At 43.3% G+C, this 26056-nt stretch overlaps 1 protein-coding gene across 3 annotated transcripts in view; it reads right to left on the bottom strand.

Moving 5' to 3' along the window:
• TRIM2 (tripartite motif containing 2) overlaps positions 1–26056 on the bottom strand; it is a 110100-nt gene that overhangs the window by 10280 nt on the left and 73764 nt on the right. For all 3 annotated transcript variants that reach the window (XM_040331938.1, XM_040331947.1, XM_040331930.1), the window contains exons 4-10: positions 25613–25764; positions 23738–23918; positions 22779–23502; positions 18802–18905; positions 13003–13170; positions 8714–8882; positions 5194–5264 (exon numbers count right to left, since the gene is read on the bottom strand). In XM_040331938.1, coding sequence (XP_040187872.1) covers positions 5194–5264; positions 8714–8882; positions 13003–13170; positions 18802–18905; positions 22779–23502; positions 23738–23918; positions 25613–25764 — 1569 coding nt within the window. The remainder of the gene's footprint in view (positions 1–5193; positions 5265–8713; positions 8883–13002; positions 13171–18801; positions 18906–22778; positions 23503–23737; positions 23919–25612; positions 25765–26056) is intronic.

Here is a 26056-nt window from a genome sequence, read left to right as displayed (position 1 = left end):
TTTCAGGGTACTGTATCATTGTACAGTACACACAGTGTACTAAAAAGTGTAAAATAGAGCTGCCCTCACCTGGAGCAGCTATCTCTGGCACAGGTAAATAGTAGTCGGTTTTAAGTGCGGTCTGATAACCGCATGCGGGGAAAAAAATGAGCCAACTAGAGTCAGCGTTCGGCTCATAGGTTTATATTATAAATGGGACCGCATACGGTAGGGAATGCGGGAGTGCACGGTTAGGGCTCCCCCCAACGTATGCGATCCCATATTGCCGAAATTGTAGTGTGAACCCAGCCTAAGCCTTTTTGTACGCCCGAAGAGCACTTTACATCCACTTTACATATGGGGTATTTCTATACTCATAAGAAATTGCTTAACAAAATATATATTTTTTTTTTCTTCTTTTACCTCTTGTGAAAATAAAAATTATGGGGCAACACCAGAATGTATGTGTAAAAATTTAAATTTTTCTTACACTAACATGCTGGTGTAGACCCCAACTTTACCTTTTCATAAGGGGTAAAAGGAGAAAATGCCCCCAAAGTTTGTAACACTTTCTCCTGTGTACGGAGATACCCCATATGTGGCCCTAAACTGTTACCTTGAAATACGACAGGGCTGACCACAGATAACACAGTGATAACTCTCTGAGTACAGATAATGAAGTAGATGTGACCTGCAGTCCTATGCAACACCACAGATAACACCGTAATAACTCTCCAAGTACAGATAATGTAGTAGATGTGACCTGCAGTCCTATGTAACACCACAGATAACACAGGTAGCATCTACTACATTATCTGTACTCTGAGGGTTATCACTGTTATCTGTGGTGTTACATAGGACTGCAGGCCACATCTACTACATTATCTGTACTCAGAGGATTATCACTGTGTTATCTCTGATGTTACATAGGACTGCAGGTCACATCTACTACATTATATTTATTTGCGTGTGGGAGTTCTGGTGGCCGGTGGTGGAGTGTGGAAGTCGACTTATCCATCCCCCCCCCCGCTTCTATTATCCATCCCCCCTGCTTCCATTATCCACCCCCCTGCTTCCATTATTTATCCTCCCTGCTTCCATTATCCACCCCCCTGCTTCCATTATCCACCCCCCTGCTTCCATTATCCATCCCCCCTGCTTCCATTATCCATCCCCCCTGCTTCCATTATCCATCCCCCCTGCTTCCATTATCCATCCCCCCTGCTTCCATTATCCATCCCCCCTGCATCCATTATCCATCCCCCCTGCATCCATTATCCACCCCCCCTGCATCCATTATCCACCCCCCCTGCATCCATTATCCACCCCCGTTTCCATTACCCCCCTGCTTCCATTATCCATTCCCGCTCCTTCTTCCATTATCCCCCACTGCTTCCATTAACCCCCCCCCCACTCCTTATTCCATTATGCCCTCCTGCTTTCATTATCAACCCAGTCCTTATTAACCCCCCTTGCTCCTTCTTCCATCGTCCATCACCCCTGGGCCCTGCTCTGCTTCCACCATTCCCCACCCCCCCACTCCTTCTTCCATTATGCCCTCCTGCTTTATTAATTATCCACCCGACCCCGTCTCCATTAACCCCCCTTGCTCCTTCTTCCATGATCCATCATCCATCCCCCCTGGGCCCTGCTCTGCTTCCGCCATTCCTCCCCCCCCCCCACTCCTTCTTCCAGTTCCATTATGCCCTCCTGCTTTATTAATTATCCACCCGACCCAGTCTCCATTAACCCCTCTTGCTCCTTCTTCCATCCCCCCTGGGCCCTGCTCTGCTTCCGCCATTCCTCCCCCCCCCACTCCTTCTTCCAGTTCCATTATGCCCTCCTGCTTTATTAATTATCCACCCGACCCAGTCTCCATTAACCCCCCTTGCTCCTTCTTCCATCATCCATCCCGCCTGGGCCCTGCTCTGCTTCCGCCATTCCTCCCCCCCACTGTGGGGGGGAGGAATGGCGGAAGCAGAGCAGGGCCCAGGGAGGATGGATGATGGATCATGCGCGGAGGAGGACGTCGTCACTGAAGTGCCGTGCAGTTACAGGCCCGGACCCGGCGTCATCCATCACCAGGTAGTAACTGGATTGGCTGCGCCCGGCCGGGCCACATTCAGTCAGCAGCTGACAGGCGCTGCGGCGCATTAGCACACCGGAGCGGGACACCGGGCGCCGGAGGGCGGCGGCAACTCCGGACAAAGTATAAAAAAAAAAAATTAAAAAAAAAGTTAATTTTTTCGCCCCATCCCAGGCTGCGGACCTACCCGCCCCAAGCGGCCGCTTGGTCCGCCTGGTGGTTGCGCCGGCCCTGCCTGTGCCACAGTGTTAACCTTAAACTGCATAATGTTTTTTTTTACTGTAAGAGCAGCAAGTATGTGGATAAGCACCTGAACTACCACAACATACAGGCATATACAATGTAGTACTAACACACTCATAGGTTGGACTAGATCAGTGGTTCTCAACCTGGGGGTCAAATGAGGATTTGCCAGGGGTCCCCAAAACCTGAAGCCTGCGGCCGCCCACTCAGCCTCTTCACACCTGCCCATTTAGTTCATGGCATAGCTGGGGGGGCAGGGACTAGAGGTCAACTGACTGGTGAGGAATGTGAAGTGGGAGGGGCTGGAGGAGACCCCATCTGCTGGTTTCAGCATAGGTGTCACTACTACGAGAAACCACAAAGTCGGAGACACAGTGAGTAACACTACCTGTGATTAGAGTTGCCCTTAAAAGTCCCCACTACAGTTCTCAGATCAGCAGATGACCTGGATCAAGAGCACCTATGTTGGCTGATCCCAACTCCCCGCCAGCACTGCCACTGATCCCAAGTAAGAGAAGGAATAAAAATAGAGACTACATGGAAGGGAGAGAAAAAGAGGGGTAGGAACAAAAAAAAAAGGGAGAGAAAGAATAAGAGAAAGAACAAAAAAAGACGTCTAGAGAGGGATGGGGATAACAAACAAGAAATTAGGATAGAGAGAGATAAAAGGGAAAGGGAAAAGGGAGAGGGAGAGGGAGAGGGAGATCCTAAAATGTACTATAGGGGTTTTAATACTGAGTGGAAGGGACTCAGGGAGCGCTAAATGTCCGTGGGTTAGGTCTTGTCTTGGGTGCCGACAACCCACGATAGGAAAATAATTTTACCGTTGGGGGTCCCCACAACTTGGGACATTTATCAAGGGGTCACGCAACTAGAGCGGTTGAGAACCACTGGACTAGATGGACTTGTGTCTTTTTTTCAACCTCGTCTACTATGCATACTATGAGTGCACCCTTTACATTACAGGGGCCCCTGCACTGTGCTGTAAAAGGGGACTGCTCTGTAAAAGGAGGACTGTGATGTGAAGGGGCACTGAGGACACTGTGGGACTGCTTTAAGGGGAAACTGATGTAAAGGGGGCCTGAGGACAGACTTTGAATTGAATATCCCATCCACCACAACTAGACCCCCCCACAATCCAAGTCCCTGGGAAAATTAGCTGCCATGAAACCGGTCCCTGGTGCCAAAAAGGTTGGGGACCGATGCTGTGAATAGCTTCCTAAAATCATTGCAGCACTGTGCCTATGTACTCTTCTCAAGAGCCTTCAGCCCCGATCCAAGCAATGGGCTGGTTCTTGGGAGGTCTAATATAAATATAAATAAAAAAGCAATTATTTTTCCTTATTTCAGGACAGGGGAGTAACCATACATCATACCCGAAAACAGCCAAATGCATATCCAGTTAAGGTTTTCTGACTAACCCCAAGTATTGACGTTGATGCAAATGATTTGGTTCCTAGGCAGGAACCTTCTACACCCCAGTGGGTTTCCACACATACAAATATAAATTATACACACAGACACATACATATAAAATATATAGCCTTCATTCAATTCCAATACCTCTTCATAATCCAGCTGTGAGTTTATTTTATGGAAAGCAGCTACACAGTTATGTTGCCCTAATTTATCTAAACCTCAAACCAAAATATTATATATTGCAGCTTATCAGTCCTTTGGATGTGGCGGCTGCATTCATTTCCTTTTTTCAGGCGAAGACTATTTTAGCAAGTACAGACAATACCTGTACTACTTTCCACTTGCCAGGAATGTTATGTCCTGGTCACTTCCAGTGAGTTGAAAAGAAAACAAACAATGTTATCTCTCTTTTTTAAACTAGTCCTGTCAATTTCCAGTAATGGAAATAAAATGAATTCTCAGGTGAAATTAAAGTGGTTCTAAAGCATTAAAGTAAAATAACACCCTACTAGCAAACCCGCCATCACCAAGTCCTCTATCGATGCTTACCCAAGTCCCCTATCTATCCAGCACTGTACCTGTCTGCAGCACTACTCCAGGTCTCACAAGAGACTCGGAATGCAGCGGGAGCAGTAGCAGCCATGAGCTTGTATTTATTTTCTTCAGCCAGCTCCTAGCTGTCATGTAAAAGTTATTTGGGCATCTGTATACAGTGCAGGTGGCATGGCTCTGCCCCCTGCTCTGTGGTTCCCGGGGGCTCGCCAGCGCATGCATATATGACCTGCGACTGCACCACACGTGAGGTATCACTGCAAACATTTTAGTGATCACAATAATTCTAGGTTCCTCATTTATAGTTTACTCTAAATTGATGAGCTATAAAAAGCATTTGTGTCACCTATTGATTATTTTGGGTACCATACTTTTTATACATTTTTTGGATGCACACAGTTTTGAGACTCAAACACATTTAGCATCTATTTACTCTACACTATCTTCTCTTTTAATTTGTAAAAAAAAAAAAATGGTAATTAAATTGTGATTTTTGTGCAATAAAAATTATTTATGCGTATTTCTTCCTGAAAATATAGATTTGATAAACAGTTGTGCAAATATCGAGCAACTTAAAAAAACATTGCAGCAACCATCTTTATTCTACAAGGCTTCTGCTTTCAAAACATTTAATAGTAGTCTGGGGGTTTTAAAGTGGAATTTTAGTTTACATCTAGAGTAACTAGCCAGCCCTAAAAATGCATCTTGTGTTTTCTAGATTTGCAATGGCAGCATCCATATTTTTTTCATAACAGGTTTCTTTTAAGTAATTAAACCTACAGAAAAAAACAGCCATGTGCCACAAAGCAGAACGCAAAAAAGCAAGACATCATTTGCTTCTATTAAAGTGATAATAGCATAAGATAATACTTCAACCTAAAAACTCCTTAGAGTAACAGCTGAAAGAAAATTACCTTAACAGAATGGTTATGGAAATCCGTTACAATTATTTCATTGTTGCTGTTTACCGCGGCAAAGTGAGGTCCTAAAGAAACAAATGTAAAGCAAATAATTACAACAGGACCACAGTTTGCTACATGCAGATAGAGCTGTCATTCTGTGGAGGAGCAGTGGCAATACGCAGAAATTGCTGAACACAGAAAACGAATCCTAACACAACACGCTTTGTTAGCAAGACATACAGTACATCGACACACACAACATACATCATCCTATAACTGAAAACAATGTGTCAGGATTACCCTACATTATAGGACAGCCTTCACCATTCCAGTCAGGCCCGAACTGGCCATAGGGCACACCGGGCATTTGCCCGGTGGGCTGGGGCCGCCGGGATCAATCTCTGGGCCGCAGTCCAATACTTGTTTATGACCGGCCGCACAGCGGGAGGTAAGCGGTGACCGCGGCCTGGAGAGGGTTAACACAGGCCGCGGTCACCGCTTACCTCCCTCTATGCGGCTGTGCCCGTGTCTCCTCTCCAGGCTCTCCTGCCCTGCCGACAATGTTATCCATCAGCAGGGCTGGGAAGAGGCCGGAGACACTGAACAGCATGAGTGCAGGGATCCGTGGTTGCTAGGAAGCAGGTCGGATCCAATCAAAACAGCTATTGCTGTCCCCGCACACGCTCTGCTGCCTGCAGTAGCTAGGCAACGCCGACGCTGCCAAGGCTGGAGCCGCTGATTGCACGGAAACGTATGACGTCTGGAGACCCCGCCCACCCAGGCAGATTACGTCCATTCAAATACCAACAGGAGAGAGGAAGACACGTGTGAAGTGAAGCCATCAGATCGGGAGACAAGTAAAGGAGACAGAAGCAAAACAGGTAAACGAGAAAGGGGGTAATGGAGGAGGACACAGGAAAGTGTAAATCAATAAAGATGAATGGCGGCAAAAAGGATATGAGAAAGGGGGAAGAAGAGGGAAGAACAGATAGAAAAAAAGGGGGCTATATAAAGAGAAAAATAAGGAAAACAGAAAAGGAGAGGAAAATAAGAGAAAAATACGAGTGAAAAATAAAAAGATGATAGAGAAATGAGAATAGGAAAAAAGGAAGAAATTAGTGGGAAAAGGAGACAAATTAAGAGCATAAGGTACAACTGAGAAAAATGTATGAAAATAAACTTAAACAAAAAACAAGTAAAGAAAATTACCAACATAATATAAAATAAAAATAAAGTGTGAAAAAATAATAAATATAAAAATAATAAAATATAAAAATAAATAATAATAAATAGAAAAGGGGAAAAAAAAGGAGAAATAAAAAATAATAATAAAAGATAAAAAATGAAAGAACATGAGGAGTAAGAAACCGTAAAGAGGAAAAAAATAAAATGGGAAAACCTAAAATATTACAGGTGAAAAAGGAAGAGAACAAAGCGGGGGAGCAGAAGGACCTAATCAATGGTAATAAAGCGACAGTCCTTTCATACCAACAAGCAGGTAATCACCCGTTTGTTAATATGATCCTGATCTACAGCTCCTCCCGCCCCCTACTCTGCTGACAGGATGACATCGTTGGAAGGGTGGGAGAGACAGTAGAGGACACACAGGCTGAATCCTGCCTCAGCCCTGCCAAAGGTAGGACTGTGCAGGGGAGGCAGAGAGTAAAAGGGGCCACTGTGATTACGGAGAAAAAAGAGGGGGCATGACTGCAAGGGGCACTGTAATGGGGAGCTGTGATTGGTAGGGGCACTGTGATGAAAAGGGAACTGCACTGTAAAGGGGGACTGTAATCCTTACAGCTTAATTTACCGTGCAGTCTCCTTTATATCACAGTGCCCCCATTACATTACAGTGCGGAGGACTGACTCCGTGATTATCCCGTCACCAATCGCCCTTGCGAATGGGCGTTGCTGAAAAATTGGCTGCTCAGTCTAAATTGCCCGGGCCTATTTTTTGTCCCAGTCCGGGCCTGATTCCAGTCAATCAGGTCTGCCAAACACCTTTTACTAGTTTTGCACAGAAGTGTTTGAATTCCCAAAACAAAATGTCACAATGGTCAGACAGTTCTATGTCACTGACCCAGAACAAATATGTAGAGCAGGAGTGACTTCACTACCAGCTTAGGACTCAAAGTATTGAAGCTGAACTGCTGCCCAGCAACTAGTATTTTCAGAAGGAAATAGATAGCTTGTACAGGTTTTAAGTATTTTCTTCCACCATTTTTTTTATTACAGTTACAAAAGCCTGCATTATTACCTATGATGCACCTATCATGGTAATGGAGACAATAGGTAGACAGTCCTGTAACATACTCAGTTAATCCTGCTGGGGAAGTCACAGTTTGGTGATTGGTATAGGATATTTCACAGTACAGACCCTGCACTTTGGGTTAAGCAGCTCACATGATGCCAATGTCAAATACGGTGCCTGTGCTTTCAAAACGATTTTGTAAATCATCAATATAGTATTTTCTTTTTACAGGCATTAATCTTCGGTCATCTACCAAAAAAATCATACCAAGAGGACCAATTGTGAAGTAAAAATAGGAACCATACATTACCAGGGTTGCACTAAAGCAGGGGTAGGCAACCTCAGACCTCCAGCTGTTTTGAAACTACAAGTCTCATGAGACATTGCAAGACCCTAACAATCAAAGGGATGACTCCTAGAGGCAGAGGTATGACAAGATTTGTAGTTTAACCATAGCGGAAGGGCAGATGTTGCCTAACCCTGCACTAAAGTAACCCAAGAAAGATTGTAGGCAGGTGCGGTCTACATTCTCCACTACAGGTGGCACTCTCCTGCACCAGCCCTTCAGTTGCAGACGAAGTAAAGAACAACATGGTTCCTCTGCGGTTTCCTGGGTTTCTGGGGAAGCTATTTCATTGGATGCTGCCTCCCCATGTAACTCTAGCAGCCATCTTGGGTTAGGCAGAGCCTTAAGGCACTGGCTCCCACATTTTGCGAGTTGATAAGAGTAGGAACAGATACCCCACCTGACAGGGACAGGTTACTGACGAGGATGGAAAGCGTAGGGCTCCTAACTTCTCATGGCACAAGATTACTAGGCCATAATCTGCACCTTTCAATAGGCACTGTCAGTTCAGCTGAACCCTGCTCTCTTCACACTGTTCGACCTGTGAGTGTTCCCAGCTGGGCTGCCTTCCCACCGGGTTGTTTGCGAACTGTCTTTGCATTCATTTAATACAAATTCTTTTTTTCGCACTGGGACAGTGTGTGTTATAGCTACAGCACCAGGCTGCACTTAACCAACAAAATAACCTGGGATTTCAACTTAATTTGTCTGACAGTTTTTTATAACTCTACAGGGATATATGGATACGTTTCAGGGAAGGGGAGGAAATTGGCTCACATTCATTACTATGGCAAATGCAGACAGAACCAAAAAAACTGGGCCCAGGGCTTCACCCAAGTGACATTCTTTCTGCAAATAGTCTCTAGTGTGTATTATCCAAGCAATGTCAGGAAATATTCCACAGGAGAAGGTGGTCCACAAATTATGAAGTTTACCTGCAAACTGCTTGTCTCCATTCCCTCGACTTCCAAACCTGGTCACAATTTTCCCATTGGGCTGGAAGATGAACACACAGCATGCTTTGTTGTCTACCACTATGATATGTCCATTGCGATCTACAGAAACACCCTTAGGACCCATCAATTTTCCTGATCCAATTTTTGTCTGTAATAAAAGATGATAAATACCACCTTTGAAGCACATAATAATCATCATTTTATTCCTCCTACTTAATATAGTCTAGAGCAAGGTGTAAATAGGCTCATGTCCTCTCAAATATAATAGTTTAAGCTTCCATGGCACAAAACAACCACAATGTTGCAAACCTAATACTCAAATATTATCAGTTATAACAAAACTAAAAATGGCTACTAATAAAGGTGATCTACAATGCACATTCAATAAACGTAACATTGATCTGACAGTTATGTTTGCGGACATAAGTATTCATTAACAATCCTTTTATGCATTTTTAAGTACGGTAACTGGTTAAACTGCCCAACTGAGCTATAGATTAACCTGCACTACAAGACTTTCACTAGGTGAGGAAACATCCAGACAAATCAGGGACTACTGAACTGCACAGTGCTGTCAATTGAACACAGCGAGCATGCCTAATAAGTGACAGGTCTTCAATGTCCAATTAGCAGGCTGAGGAAGGCTGCTGATAATGCTGCATTACTTAACTACAGTGGATAAAAAAGTGGTCACTGCTCAATCTATGCTATTGCTGCAGAGATGAGTGGATCCTAAAGTGGGTGTAAAACTCCCATGCATGATTTTTACCTATAGGTAAGCCTATAGTAAGGCGTACCTATAGGTACAGTAAATATTTCTAAACGTGTACTTCAGAGACCTTTGCGTTGAACGGCAGTTCTCACGCGCGGGAGTGCAGTCATTGCGGCTTCGGCTTCTCACACAGCCGGAGTTCGTGAACCTGCAAGGAAGACCAGATGAAGATGGAAGCGCCTTCAGCGCGTCGCTGGAGGGCTTTCTTTTACATGCATGTGCATATTAGCACATTATGGCATTGTCTTGCAGGATTAAAATAAATACTGTATTTATTGGCGTATAACACTCACTTTTTTACCCTGAAAATAGAGGCTAAACAGTGCCTGCGTGTTATACGCAGGGGGCTGTGGAAAGTATTTTCCTGAAACGTACCTCTGAAAGTTAGGGTGCGTGTTATACGCCTGTGCATGTTATACGCCGATAAATACAGTAAATGCGGGTTTACTACCGCTTTAAGACCGGCTGAACAAAGTTACAAGCATTTCAATTGTGTATTCAACTTTAACTGTTAACCTAGAGTTCAGCTGTAATGACTTCAGATTAACTGAATCCTTATCAAGAGTCTGCTTGTAGTCAGGTCATCCCAGACCAATAGACTTGCTCAGAGAATAAGCAATAAAGGCATCATAATGCAGTGCTAAGCAGAAAGCAGAGCTTTCACATGCAATATTAAATTATGGCTATCACTTGTACATACATATTTAAAAGCTATACCCAGAAGTAACGATTGTAAAACATGAATACTCAATAATAAGAATAGTTACATAAAGATGATCATATTCAATATACTTTAGGCTAAAGATTTCTATTATGGTCGCATACATTCAATGCAATAACGCTGCTAAGGTATACTTTAATGAGGTTGCACAGTTTGGCACAGACATCCCTTCACAGTGTCAACAGTAGAAGAGCAAAATAACTGGGACTTTTACCCTCACACACATAGGACATGCAATGTGATTAAATCTTCACATGTTTTTATTGTTATACATACAATAATACAAATAATATTTCTTCAGATGGAAGGACCAAAAACTTGGGAACAACCACTGTACCTAGCCTCCTCCAAGTTCCTGGTCCTTCCATCTTACAAAAAAATCTTTAGATTATTGTATACAGATTTATAAACCCTTCAATAAGCTGGAATATACCATGCTTTAAATGTCGATATAGGGTTCTTTTACTGATACAGTTTCACAGAACCAAAAGAAGTGGTGTCCCTGAATCCCCCAACTCGTCAGCATGCAAGATTCTGAAAAATACTTTTAAGTCCAAGATGGAAATAAAAGTACGAAGATGATGGTGAACTTTGACACAATTATTTTTACTTTAGTTGTATTTATGATTTTGTGTTATGTTAGCCCAAGTATTTTTTTCCTATGTGTGTTGACATGTGTAATTTATAAAATAATAATCTGTCGTTTTTAAGTACTCCTTCAATATGAAGTACCTGGTTGAATTTGCCAGTTACCTTTGTTTCTTGTTCTAAACTGACCACACAAAAGACAGAAACTGATCTGTTCTTGCGTGGTCAGTGTTCATCCTTTGGCTGGCGACTAAGAGGTACAGAACATTGTGCAGGCACACAGCATGCCTGTATTGGGTAGTTTGTTCAGCCACCATCACAACCAAGCACAGTCTGGCACACACCCCCTCCAAACCACAGCCTGCCTTCTTGAACTTACCCACTGCTCAAGCACAGACTGCATTGTGTGTCTGCACATTGTCCTGTAATCCTGTCCCCCACTATCAGGAAGAAGAGATGCATGAAAGAACTTTTTAGCCTTGTAAAAAAGGTACGAAAAATCACGTCTTAAACCAAGCAAAAATAGTAATGATGGGTGCAGGGACACACTGGATGCCTTTGCTGTCATTGTGCTCTTGCTGGGTACCCCTGTGCCTTTGAGGGGTGGGCTTCCCTCCAGGCATACATGCCCTTAAAGGAGTTGTAAAGGAAAAACATTTTTTTGCTGAAATTACTGTTTACAGGGTACAGAGACATAATAGTTAACCAATTCCTTTTAAAAATGATTAAAAATAGATAAAAATCAATCATATAATGTACCTGCAGTTTCTAGTTTAGTTTTTGCATGTTGTTTCCTGCTTCTGTGATGTACAGAGCCACAGAGCCAATACAGGGCAGTCATGGTTTGGAAAACGAAACTGATTGGTGCTGTGGGGTTTTAGACACACAGTAATCACACCTCCTTGATTAGTGACCACAGAGAGAAAGCTCCCAGTACTGTGGTTATCAGGAAACAGACAACCAGGAAGTGTGGAGATCAGAGAAGAATTACAGCAACTTGAGAGCAAAAACGAACAATGAGGACATGAAAACAGCACTGCATTAAGGTAAAGGAAGCTATTAAGATAAAAAAAAAAAATTCCTTTACAAACCCTTTAATCTATCCCATTCTTATAGGTGCTCCTACCATGGAGGCTCTGGAAATTTATAGTTCGGACTGCAGTATATACAGGAGGTCATTGTTGTGGGCACTGTGGATTACTGTGTTGTTAGACAGGACCAATTTGGTTGTTTTGCAGGCTGGCTGGAAAGTGTGCTGGGAAATGTTTTGCCGTTTTAAACCAGTATTACATTTCCTATAACATTTTATGTTCACAACTAATTTTATGTATGGGCCTCTGGTGGCCAGAATGGACTTTAAAGGATCCAATTATCAAATTTTAAAATGTATAAGAATAAAAACGCGAAGTTTTAACTACAGGATGTATATGTGCGAGGGGACCTTAAAAAAGTCATTTATTTTGATCTTCCACTATTGCTAAGGCATAGTCAATTTGTTTGGTGAATAAAGCCCTGTACACACGATCAGAAAATCGTACGTAAAATACCACTTTTGACGCGTTCATACGATAATCTGATCATTAGTACAGAGCTTTTGAGAGCCGATCATGACAATTCATCATATATTTTCCAAATCGGAAATTTTTTTCGTACAATGCCAGATTGTACAATTTTTGTTTAATCAGTACAGTTGTCGTTCGAAAATGCAATACAAATTACGCTACAACACATCCCTTCCCAATTTTTATTCTGTTGTACGATCATTTTTGTGACTTTAGTAAACTCTTTAGGTTCGATCTGAGATCGGCAAGGAAAAAAAAAAAAATGGACGATTATTTGTCTGATAATCTCATCATGTGTACCAGGCATTAGACTCAATAGGGATAGTGAATATCATTGTTACATAATACCAAGGAAATGTTCCAATACATTGACCTGGGTCAGTATTGGGTTCTTTTTTTATAAACCGCTATAAACATGTATAACTACTGCATGTAGACTATAGCGTTCAATTTAAAAGTAAAAATATTCTAGTTATGAAAATCTCTGCTGCTGCATTAGGTGAATATTTATGGCATTCACTCAAGTTTTTCTCTTGCGTATTCATCTTTAGACCATTTTAAGGCATTCTAAATGCATGATTTACAGTGCAAAGATTTATAACAACATTTATATATCAGCTCTTACCTTAAACTTTCCATCAGATGAGAATATGCTGACCCACTTGTTGTCATAATCCGCTATGATGATATCACCACTTGGGTGAACCGCCACTCCTGTTGGCCTCTGGAGTTGGCCTGGTGATCTTCCTCGGATGCCAAAGCGACTTTTAAACTGTCCATCATTTGAAAAGATCTAGCCAACATGAAAGAAAATCTAATTTAGGCTAGTATAGCATTTTCTTTTACATATTGGTCTAAAGATTTTGTTATTATTAATACAGCTGTGGTGGTAAAATAGATTAATTCATCTATAAATACATTAGCTATGGACTTCTATATTACAATGATCTAGCTTTTCGTTAAAAAAAAAAAAAAAAAAAGATTACAATGGAATTGAAATGTTTATGACATTAAATGATTTCAGTTTGATTTTAAACGATTAAAGCGACCCTGTCATCTACAGAAAAAGGCTAAAGCAAACAAGAATTCACTAAAATGTATAAAGTAACAGTGGTCTTTACTGTCCAACATGGCTTTTACACTGTAAAAATAAATGTACTCCATTTAAACAAAGAATAGTAAAAACTTCTAGCCGTAAAGGCTCATTAACATGGCCTAAAAAAAATGCTGCGCTGAGTGTACAGTATACGGAGAATACAGGGCCAGATTCTCTAAGATTCTGCGTTGGCGTAGTGTAAGCCATTTACACCACGCCACCGCAACTTACTGGAGCAAGTGCCGTATTCTCCAAGCACTTGCTCCGTAATTTGCGGCGGTGTAAATGGCCCGGCGTATGGCCGCGTAATTCAAAGGGGGCAGCTTGTATTCAAATTAAGCGCGCCCCCGCGCCGATCGAACTGCGCATGCGCTTGGCGGAAAAATAGCCCAGTGTGCATGCTCCAGCTCACGACGGAAAACATCAATGACGCCGACGTAAGCGTCATTGACGTAAAGTCGTATTCGCGGACGACTTCGTAAAACGACGTAACCAACGGAAAAAGACGACGCTGACCCGACGCCATACTTAACATGGCATACGGCGGACTGGCGTAAGGTTACCCCTCATATAGCAGGGGTAACCTAACGCTTATGGAAAGGACGTAAACGACGACTCAGCGACGCAAATTCGTTCGGGAATCGGCGTAACAGGCTCATTTGCATAGTCAAATGAGAACTGAACGTAAACGCCACCTAGCGGCCGGCGTCGTATTACATCTAAGATCCGACGGTGTAAGTGACTTACACCTGTCGGATCTTGGCCGTATCTATGCGAAAATGATTCTAGGAATCACTCGCATAGATACCCGGGCTCAGAAACAGAGATACAACGGTGTTTCCTGAGATACACCGTCGTAACTCTTCTGAGAATCTGGCCCACAGTGTTTAGATTTGTGTGCATCTGAACAAAGCATTGAGGAAGTCTATGGTCCCATACACAGAACTGCATAGTGCAGCCTAAATTTGCTTGGTAACATACAATAAAACAAGAACGATGTATGAGTGTAAACATTTGTGCAACATTTACATGTAAACCAAACTACAGTGGCTCAGACTCCCATTCCATACAATTGCTTTTACCTTTAGAAAAATGAACAAGTCCAACTCATTGGGCATGGTGGGAGAGGAGCTTCTCATATGTATGGCATATGGGCAGCAAGTCTGCCCTGATGGTTCTGGCAATCAAATGCTACACATACAGCAGTGTCTCCTCCCACCACCACCAGCCATAGCAAACCTGATGAGACATGTGGGGGAGGCAGAGACTGTATAGTTTAAGGCCCCTTTCACACATGCGGACCATTTGTCTGTTTTTCATCCATCTGTTGACGGACAAAAAAAAAATCTCTATTGAAAAACAGATATAAAACGGATAATTATCTGTTTACATCCGCTTTTTGTTTTTTTGAACAAATCAAAACCCTATTGTTTTGGCATGAAAAATGGTTAAGGACTGACAAACTGATGACAAACTGAACTGATGAAAAGAACATGTGTGAAAGGGGCCTTTGAGTGCTGCTGTTCACATCAGGTTCGCTCTGATAGCCGATGATTGGAGCAATTTCTGCTTAAGTAAAATTAGAACAGCCAAGCCAATCAAATTATGCACAAGTAGAAATGGCCTTGGTTGCTAGGATTAAGACAGGGCTCGACAAAATCCGGGCGCCCAGTCGCAATTGCAACAAGAAATTTTGACCTGGCACCCACGCCCGCCGGTAATTGAGTTTGCGGCCTTCACAGAAGGAAGCTTAGGCCTGCAGAAGGCCGCAAAGCGGCAGCCTCAATTACCAGCCGCCGCGGGCCCGCCAGGATCCTGTGTCTCCGTGCGCCCGCACCTCCCCCGCCGCGCCCGCGGCTTTGCGGCCTTCTGCAGGCCTAAGCTTCCTTCTGTGATCTGGCACCATCTTCTGGTGGCCGTTGGGATTACAAGCAAAACAGCAGCTCTAATGTGCCATCTTCTTCCCTCTAATTAGAACCCCCAAACATTATATATATTTTTTTATTCTAACACCCTAGAGAATAAAATGTTGTACTTTTCATTCTTTCTGTCACACCGTATTTGCGCAGCGGTCTTACAAGCGCACTTTTTTTGGGAAAATTTTTAAAATAACAGTAAAGTTAGCCCAATTTTTTTTATACTGTGAAAGATAATGTTACGCCGAGTAAATAGATACCCAACATGTCACGCTTCAAAATTGCGTCCGCTCGTGGAATGGCGACAAACTTTTACCCTTTAAAATCTCCATAGGCGACGTTTAAAACATTCTACAGGTTGCATGTTTTGAGTTACAGAGGAGGTCTAGGGCTAGAATTATTGCTCTTGCTTTAAAAATCGCAGCAATACCTCACATGTGTGGTTTGAATACCGTTTACATATGCGGGTGCTATTCACATATGCGTTCGCTTCTGCGCGCAGGCTTGGCGGGACGGGGCGCGTTTTCCTGCTCCTAACTTTTTTAGCTGGCTCCTAGATTCCAAGAAAATTTGTCAAACCCTGGATTAAGACACTTTAGTCTTAGCAACTAGTTGACCAGTAGTGGTGGCCAATTAAAACCATTAATGCTGTAGTCCTGGTAAACATTGCTCAAACATTACATGAGCACAATTATGCAGGATCTTGCTGGCAGCTACGGTCAGCAAGATCCTGTGCTATGTGGATGATCCCTAAACATTAGCTACAATAACAGCTCTCACCACTAGAAGATTCTGTTCAGGCAGTGGGAGAACCGGGTGCAGCAACAAGTAGTTACAGTATTGGGGATTTACTATTGCAGGGTTTAGCATAACACTTACAATTAAAGTTATAGCTAGTGTTTAGGGGGTAAATGTGGTTTTGCTGGGGATAAAAAGTCCTTCGCTCACTTCAGGGGTTAAGTACTAAAAAGGATTAAGCATTTGTGGATAGGTTAAGCCGGTCCTAATGACTTTAGGTTAAGCCGGAATTAATGACTTTAATTCTGCCCCCCTGACACCTATTTATACTGCTACCCAATGAGTAAATTTACTAATAGCCCTTATATACATCTGCTTATCCAGAGCAGTCACCTCCAAGACAGAAGTGCTGCTTAGTCTTAGGGCAGTGTTTTAGTGTTAGGGACACTTTTAGGTTGGTCACAAGCAGTGATTTACCTTGTTTGCAGTGTTAAAAGCTTTACACCAAAAACATATCCTCCTGCTTTCAAGCCAACAGGCTGCCCTTTGCTGAAGGTTCAGAGAGTAAAACAGAAATCATCAAATCTGCAATGGCATATGAATGAATATGACAAATGCTTCACAAGCGACGAGATTTGCGTAAACCCAAAAGGTCACAGAATGTGTTTTTATAAAATGATTTCTCAGATTTCAATTTGATTACCTTCTGCTGTGTCAGCAAGCCTGAGAAAACAGTGGAAATTTCCACTCATTGTTCTGGGAGATCAGACTTTGAAATGAGTCCACATCATGTGCAGCTCTATGACACAGCAATATATAAACAAACTAGTACGCCCGTTATCCCTAATGGATCTCCGCATTATACGCATATTATATCTTGCAATACAAACAGAAACATGGGAAGACTGCACCTGCTTGTGTTTCAGAACATAAAACAGATGCAGCTCTGAAAGGATAGACTGAGAAAATCATTGCAGAAAACGAGTGGTCCGAAACAGGAGTCCTACCAAGAGATCTTGAAGCAAACTCATAACATCTCATAGGGAACATACAGTACACTTGCCAACACAAAGGCATAAACAAAGATGCAGGTCATGGTTGTATGCTGGGATTAAATGTCTCCCAAATCAGCACGGAGATCCACCCTCTTCTGAGATTAAGCCTTGCTTTTACGCCCAATAGCCCAATGCCAGAACCTCTACTGGCCACTAATGTGCACTGGATTGTTGAAAGAAAGGTGGCAGCATTTAGCTCTGGTTGGAGTCTTACAATTTTACCCAAACAAGATATTAGCTCAATTGTTTATTTTTATATTTGCATTGGTCTCTTTGACCATGGCTATGTCCCCTACAATTAATAGATAGCTTGTATATGTTAGACCTTTTATTATTAATAATATGCAGTGGCGGTCCGTCTAAAGAGGGCGCTGGAGCGCCGCCCCCTCTGGTGGCTCCGCACCGCCACTGAAATAACACACATTCATGCAGCGGCTCTGATAGGATTTCCGAGTACAGCCCTCATCTCCCAGAAGCTTATCCTTACGGGGAGTGCGTTCCTTGGATAAGACTGACGGCCGTCCCAGCCAATCAGGTTCACCGATTCTGGTTATCGGTAACCTGATTGGCTGAAGTGTCACCAAGGCGGGAGAAGACATCGAGGGACGTGGAAGGAGAAAGGTAAGTGCATTTTACAGGGCACAGCGGCGACAATGGGCACAGAGGCGACAATGGGCACAGTGGCATCAATGGGCACAGTGGGACAAAGGGCACAGTGGCATCAATGGGCACAGCGGTGACAAAGGGCACAGCAGCATCAATGGGCACAGCAGCATCAATGGGCACAGTGGGATCAATGGGCACAGTGGTGACAATGGGCACAGTGGCAACAATTAAAGGGCACAGTGACATGCACAGTGGCAACAATGGGCACAGTGGCGACAATTGAGGGGCACAGTGGCTGCGTTTGATGGCATGGCACAGTGGCTGCGTTTGATGGCATAGTGACTGCATTTGATGGCATGGCACAGTGGTGACGATTGATGGCACAGTGGCTGCATTTGATGGGCACAGTGAAGCTGCAATTTTTTTCTTTTTTTCTTTTCGTTTGCGCCCCCCCCAAAAAAAAATTGAGCACCAGCCGCCACTGATATGTCAATTATTTACATATCCAAATTTTTACGTCTTTGTCCTATGATGGCTAAACCAAAAAAAAAAAAAGGAAAAAAAAAAAAGAAGACTAAAAAGAGAAGTATTGACTTTTTCTTTATTGTAGAACAATAAATTACCTAGGTGAATGCATCATTGGTCCGATGCTGCATCTGTCCCCTTCCGGCTCCAAGACTGAGAACCAATCGATCAAACACTGCTGATCACTCAGTTCTCACAGCTCCCTGATCCGCATATGGGCGGATCCCAACTTTATGGTCATGATCTTCCCCGAGCCTGAACCAGCTCTGTGACAACAGCCGACAGCGGGCTGTCTGCTGAAAACGGGTCACAGGACTGCACTCCTGTGATCCAAAGGAGAAGTACAGCCAAAGCTCGTTTGGCTGTACTTCTCCTTTATTTATAATAAAATAAAAATGTCATAGCTTTATGCAGGCAACACTTCAGCACCAGTACTCTTTTTACAACATAACATGTCAACTCAGCCCTGATATTTTTCTTTACAGTACCTGGACACATTGGTTGTTGCTATCAGCAATCAAGATTTTTCCATTAGTTGATGCAGCTACACCCTGGAGATTTGTAAATTCTCCCTTGTTTCTTCCCTTTGTACCTAAAAGAAAGAAAAATGTGGCTAATCAAAAATCAAGAGGAGGCAATAGATGAAGTACCTATGACAAGTTGATAGAAAAGAAAACCTTTACGTCCAAACCCAATTTTACAGTTTTGGCATCTATTTACTCAAAAGGGCGCCCCTCCATGAGCTGTGAACAACTTCAGCAGAACATGTTACAAGTTCTACCATTTTTGCATTCCTCTGCTGCTGATGCGCCCAAAGCAACTGCCTCTTCTGCCTACCCTATGGCCCAGCCCTGCACATCAACATGAGTTTCAAACCGATCTTCAGGACATAGGATGCTGTGATCTCAGATTGTTTTCATAAATACTATGATATATGTTTAACATAAAGAAATCAAAATTTAGATTAATAATAAACTACTACAAGCATTTTCACTGAAACACTGTGGTCCATCCAAATTACAGGGATGTGTGAATGTATTAACACAATAAACAGTTGGTATGGTCAATGAAACTGAGTCCGCGTACACACGGTCGGTCCAAACTGATGAAAATGGCCTGAAGTCCAGTTTCATCGGTCCAAACCGACCATATGTACGGCCCATCGGTCTGTTGTCCTTCGGGCAAAAATTAGAGAACTTGCTTTAAAATCGAACCGATGGAAGGCTGACCATCGGTCCAAACCAATGGTTAGTACACAAAAGCATCGGTTCAAAACCCGCGCATGCTCAGAATCAAGTTGATGCATGCTTGGAAGCATTGAACTTCGTTTTTTTCAGCACGTCGTGTGTTTTACGTCACTGCGTTCTGACCCGATCGGTTTTTGAACTGATGGTGTGTACGCACATCAGACCAGCGGTCTGCTTCTGCGGTGGACTGATGAGAACGGTCCGTCGGACCATTCTCATCGGATGGACCAGTCGTGTGTACGCGGCCTTAGATTTCAGGCTTTTTTGCTTTTTTCAATGTCTGCTGGGTTTTGCTCCCTTCAGAACTGCTTCTTTCCTCAAATCTATAGAAATGAAAAAGCAGCCTGAACCAGGTCCAACGCAGGTTTAATGCGCCTGTCAAATCATTTGAAATCTCAGAAGCATCTCAAACTAATGTCACGCAACTGAGCTTTTGCTACACTTCTGGTGATCAGATGCTGGACCTTTTGGTCTCCTGCAGCTGTAGAGTCATATGCCCACCCTTCCCTCCTCCTGCCCAATCACAGAGTGCTTTGTATTATGTCAACCTATTCACAAAGCACAGGTGGCTACTGTGAATGGGCAACAGAGGGGAGTGTCAGGCAGAGCTGCTGCTGTTGAATGAGAAGGTATCATCTCTCCTGTCAGAGTACCAGGAATGTAGCGATAGCTATTCTCCCAATGCTCAGTAAACTGTCAGATGTATAGTAAATTAAAGAGATGAATACACAAGTGGCATGCATCTCACTGGACTTAATCCATACTAATCCAGCAGATTTAAAAAAGTGGCTGAATTCCTGGAATTCCATTTTTATTGGACCAGACCTGGCAAAACATCATAATTCATCCTATAAATATTACCAGTGGGAAAAGCAGAAACCATGGGGATAATTTACTAAAACTGTGAGTGCAAAATATAGTGCAGCTCTGCATGGTAGCCAATCCGCTTCTAATTTATGCTTGTTCAAATAATCTTTGACAAAAAACAAAAAAACTGTAAGCCAATTGGTTTCATGTAGTTATCAATGTTGGAGCATATTCTTGACCTTCCATCAGAGCTGAGGAAGCCACTTGGATGAGGGGTGAAAGGTTTTTAGCCTTCTTGAACTGAAAGTCCAGTTGAATTCAACCTAACTACAAAGTACATGTAGAACTTTGTCCCATCTTCCTAGGAGCCCTGTAAGGCCTGGTACACACGATAGGATTGATCCGTGGATACGGTCCGCCGGACCGTATCCGCGGATAAATCCTCTGAGGATTTTTATCCGATGGAGTGTACACACCATCGGATCAAAATCCGTGCCGAATTCCCATCGCGGTGACGTGTCGCGCTGTCGCCGCGATGATGACGCGGCGACGTGCGCGACGCTGTCATATAAGGATATCCACGCATGCCTCGAATCATTACGACGCATGCGAGGGATGGGTTCGGACGGATCGATCCGGTGAGTCTGTACAGACCACCGGATCGATCCGCTGGAGCCGATTCCAGCAGATAGATTTGTTTAGCATGTCTACAAATTTTTATCTGCAGGAAATCGGAAATATCATAAATATCCGCGGATAAATATCCGCTGGAACGTACACACCAGGGGATCTATCCGCTGAAACCGATCCGCTGAGATTTTTCAGCGGATGGATCCTCTCGTGTGTATGGGGCCTCATGCTAGCTGCAATGTCAGACAGGGTACCCCCCCTTGGTGCACACCAACCCAACGCCGTAGCTAGGGCAGGAAGATGGCTGCCTTACTAGCAAGTGCCTGACGTGCCCAACATGCCTCATCTTCTTCTGCATTCCCTTTGCTGGCATTCACTTTGGGCGAGTGCTTGGAGCCCGAGAAAAGCACTAACAAGTAAAGCAGCCATTTCCTTGCTGGCTGCAGTATTGGACAGCCATGTGTCAAGTGGAGCACCCTGTCCAACACTGCAGCTAGACTTACAGGGCACTTAGAAGATGGGACAAAGGACTAGATGTTCTTTCTCCTATCAGGAACCGACAACTATAAAAAAAAAAAAGTTACTTCTTTAAACTATACATATGAGTAATAAATACAGGGCTGAATTAATCTTTGTGTTTTATATCAGTCTGGAGTTAAAGACGAAGTAAACCCTGATAGGTTTTACTCTCCCTTTATTCCCCTGCAAAGTAAAAGCATAATGGGCTAGTATGCATAGCACACCAAGCCCGAGATGTCACCACTGGTGGCCACGTTCATCTCCATCCTTCTTCCTTCCGGGCCAGTGGATTCCGGCTCTGTGACTGGTCGGAGTCACTTGCATGCGGGAGCCGACAGTCATGACATGGGCCCTATATAAACAGCAAGATTGTGCCCTTTCTTTAATGCGCATGCGTCGATGACGTTGACACAAGCGTATATGGCAAATATCTCCTAAACCATGCAGGTTTAGGAGATATTTCCAGCACCTACAGGTAAACCTTATTCGAGGACTACCTGTAGGTAAAAGTGGTGTGTAAGGGTTTACAACCACTTAAATTACCTGATAAACCTAGAAGAAATTGTAAAAGATACATTTATATAGGACAGTTATCACCAAATGGCAGATCGCGGTCCAGATTCGGACTGACTGACAATCTTATCCCGACCACCAAGGCTCCACCATGTAGCTGCCTGTGTGTCCTCTGTTCGCCCAGCTGCTGCTGCCATCTTCACAGCAGGCAGAGAGCGTGAGGTGCAATTGGTCTGCATGGAAAGTGAGAGCTGCTCAACTCAAGTTAACAAGCAGCCAAGTTGGTTGCTATGATGTGGGGCGGTCCTAGCAACCAATCATCCACTTGCTAACAAGATAAATTAGGAAGCTTCAGCCATCCATCCAGACCAATAGCACCTGTGCTGTTAAGATGGGCAGTGAACTGCTACGTAAAGGGGGGCACTGCGATGTAACAGGGGTGCTGTGATGTAGGGGTGCACTATAATATAAAAGGGGGGCTGTACTGTACAAGGGGGGACTTTGATGTGGCTGAGACTGTGATGGAAAGCGGGGGAAGTGATCTAAAAAAAGTAGAAGAGGCTATATAAAAGGGGGGCTGTGATGTGAAGGAGAAGCTATAATGTAAATGGGTAACTATATTGTAAAAAGGGGGGGGGGGACTTTTATGTGAAAGATGGCTGTAATCTAAAGGGGGACTGTGATGTAAAGATGGGGGACTATTAAGCAGGGGGGGGGGGGCTGGAAATGATAGGACAAACTCAACTTACCAACTCGGAATATCAAGTCATCTTCTATGGGATTTTCTTTCCTCTTGCCCGTGCTATACATACTTGCTGGCCTCTTCACAGCTTTCTGTTTGACGTGCCCACTGCCTGGAGATTTCACCCTCCTTTTTACACCTTCTGTTGTAGGCGACACATCTGCAGACTTTACTACTTTCAGCCTAAAGGGACTTCCTTTAATATGTTGCTCATACAGTCTCAAAGAAAGAGTAAAGTCGCCCTCTTTCGGAATTGTATACAAATACTCATAGGTGCCGTTCTTATTGTCTAATATTTCCCCATCTGTAACACTTCCATCGGGGGTGCACAGCTCAGCTGAAATGTAGGCACTGCCAGTTTTACAGAGTTCCCCGTCTTTGTCCTTTGTGGTAATTGTAACAGACATAGGCTGACCAACCACACTCTGCCTTAACCCTTCACCCGTGGCCACCGTCTCAGAAGCCACAGCGTTTGTAGTAAGTATCGTTCCAAGGTTGTGTATTGATTTTTTTAGTCCTTCAGTTTCAACTATAAAGTCCAACTGGTCATTTTCATGAGGCTGTAATGGAAAGTCCTCCTCGGCCAACTCATTCAGCTTGTCGCTCATTTGCTTTTTCACTAGCAAGACTTCTGTTTCTGTGCCATGGTTAAGTGCTTGTGCTGTAAAAGTGCTACAACTTTTTATACTTTCCTGTCCTTCAATTAACGTGTCCAGCTGTGCCTGCAGGACCTGCGGGGAAAGTACAGATTGCACCGATTACTCAGCGAATCAACATAAACCAATAAAACCTAAGCAACAGTTAAAGACAGAGTGATTGGACGATACAAGAGAAGTACTCCAATGAAATCGATCAGGCAATGTTTTTGTAAACCAGTAACCAAAGCTTGCCCCTCCTTTATGTTTCGCTAGGTAAAAGTATACTAAGCAACATGCCTTTCCCAATCAGGAATAAGTAAACACTCACTTTATGTTTCAGTCCATAGTTCACTTCCAGTTCCATGAGTAAGACACTCTTCCGTACATTTAGTGTTTTCTGTAAGTCCTCAAAGGTGGAATGGATTTCATCTACAATGCTTGACTTTTGTGTAGCTAGCTGATTAATGATTTCGGACACGACCTGAAGGGCTGAGTCTATTTCTGGTAACCTAAACATGTTACATAAATCTTTAACATATCACGTGAAAAATAAGCAGAACATAAAAATGATGCGAAAATGAAAAAAAAAAAAATTGTAAAACTAAAAAAACACTTTTAAAAGTAAACCTCACATATCTGGACAATTCAAACAGAGTACCTTATAACATATATACTTAAAAAGCAAAACTTCACTCTCTCAAGCATCAACATCGAATATTCCTAATCTTTAAAAGCAGTAGTAAACCCGCAGGATTTTTTATTTAAACCTGTAAGGCAAAAAGGCATAAATGAGCCAGTATGCACCGCATACTAGCTCATTATGAAATACTTACCTTAGAGCGAGGTGTCGGTAGGTGATCTTGGTCCACGTAGAGGGAGCTGACATTTTCCCTCTGCATGTCTTCTAGGTATCGCAGTTCCGGCACTGTGAGTGGCCGGAGCCGCCATTTTTGTCACTCCCGCGCATGCGTGCAGGAGGCTCCTTTCCGTCAAGGTCCGGCAGCATCTGCCGGACCTTCAGCCGGGAACTGAGTGCGCATGCACCGCTGAAGTCAGCTGCTGCATGCAAAGGGAATTACAGGTTTAGGAGATATTCTTTTTACCTCCAGGTAAGCCTTATTATAGGCTTACAGGTAGGAAGGCTGCCGCTCCAGTTGAGCACACTAGAACAATCAATGTCCACTCAGAAACCAATGGGTGCAGGCAATGCACGGGATATGCAAAAGAGGAAAGATATGGACAGCCGCACTCCAATTTCCTAAAAAAACGTGCCCTTTATTGGGTAAAGGAAAAATGCACTACAGGTATCAGCACACAGTGGGAAAAACAGCTGACGCGTTTCGCATTGGATATCAATGCTTAGTCATAGCAAAAGACTTTACTACCGCTTTAAGCTGCGAGCATTAGTAAATAGAAAGCAAAGTATATTATATTTACTTGTTTGTACATGTTTTACAATTACTTTCTTGTTTCCAAGCCAAGGCAAATTATGTTATACATCCCAGGAGTCTTCAGGATGGTAGGGGGGGCTTTCTCAGCTAAATATACCCTCCTGCCTGCTTGCCCAAGTTAAGGGAAGATGAATTCCAATAAGTAAATGCTCCATTAATCATCTGCCCTTACTCAAGATGGCCACGGACAGAAATGCTAGGAGGTGTTTTTCAAAGTGATTTCTCAGCAAAATAAACTGTGGAAAAATATATGGATGTGTGAATATGCTTTAATATTTAAAATTAATGAAATAGCGTTTTTGGTTTGTAGTGATCAGATGCAGTGTAGTTCAGATTTTAGTTGCATAAGGGTTCAGGTAGCTTAAAAATATTTCCTCTCACACACTAATCTGTCCATAAAAAAGGCAGGTCAATCTATTAGGCCTCATTTCCATGGGCGGCAGTGCCTATTGCCCATCTGAAAAGCAATCCCCTGCCGCCCTTGTAAACAAGGCCCAACACTGTCAGGGGTGCTTCAGAAGTTGAAGATACATTATATTTTTAAGATTTAAGACACTGCAACAAACTGTGAACTGCGAGTCTGCCATGAGGTATTCTAGTGTTGTATTCTTCTCCTTGGCTGTCATGGCAAACGATTGTTATAAAGCTTAGTGATTTGAGCCATTTGCAGTTATTTAAGCACCGATGCCCAAAGCTCATTCACCAAGCTTTGCTGGTACATTAGAAGAGAGGAGAAAGATTCTTTGCAGTACCTTTTCTTAACGGCATCCAGCTGAGCCTGCAGCGCTGCCTTATGTTGTTCCACCACGTCTTTGAGTGGAACCGTGGGGTGCTCGGCATGCTCCCCTCCAGTACAGTCTTGGCACATAGCAGTTTCACATGACTGGCAGTAAAATTCCATTACCTGCAGCAGAACATAAAAGAACAGATTTAGATCATTTTTGGAAAGGAGATCACAAAGTAGGCACTACTTTCGCACCTCATTTTTAGCCAAAACAGTGGTATGTCCAGTGAGGTTTCCTCCATGCTTGGAGCCTGCTTATAGAGGCTGCCATACTGGATCTCTCTCTTCCCTGAGCTTGATTGGACAGTGCAGCCTGGGAGAAGAGAGAGGGGAGAAAGCTGCAATGTTATTGGGTGGATCAGTAGCTAAGGACTTTAACCCAGGCCCTGGATCTACATGAGCCAGGGCTGTA

Source organism: Rana temporaria, chromosome 1, assembly GCF_905171775.1.
Source record: "Rana temporaria chromosome 1, aRanTem1.1, whole genome shotgun sequence".
Taxonomy (NCBI): domain Eukaryota; kingdom Metazoa; phylum Chordata; class Amphibia; order Anura; family Ranidae; genus Rana; species Rana temporaria.
Note: the sequence above shows the minus strand (reverse complement) of the source record. Positions and strands in the feature narration are given on the sequence as shown.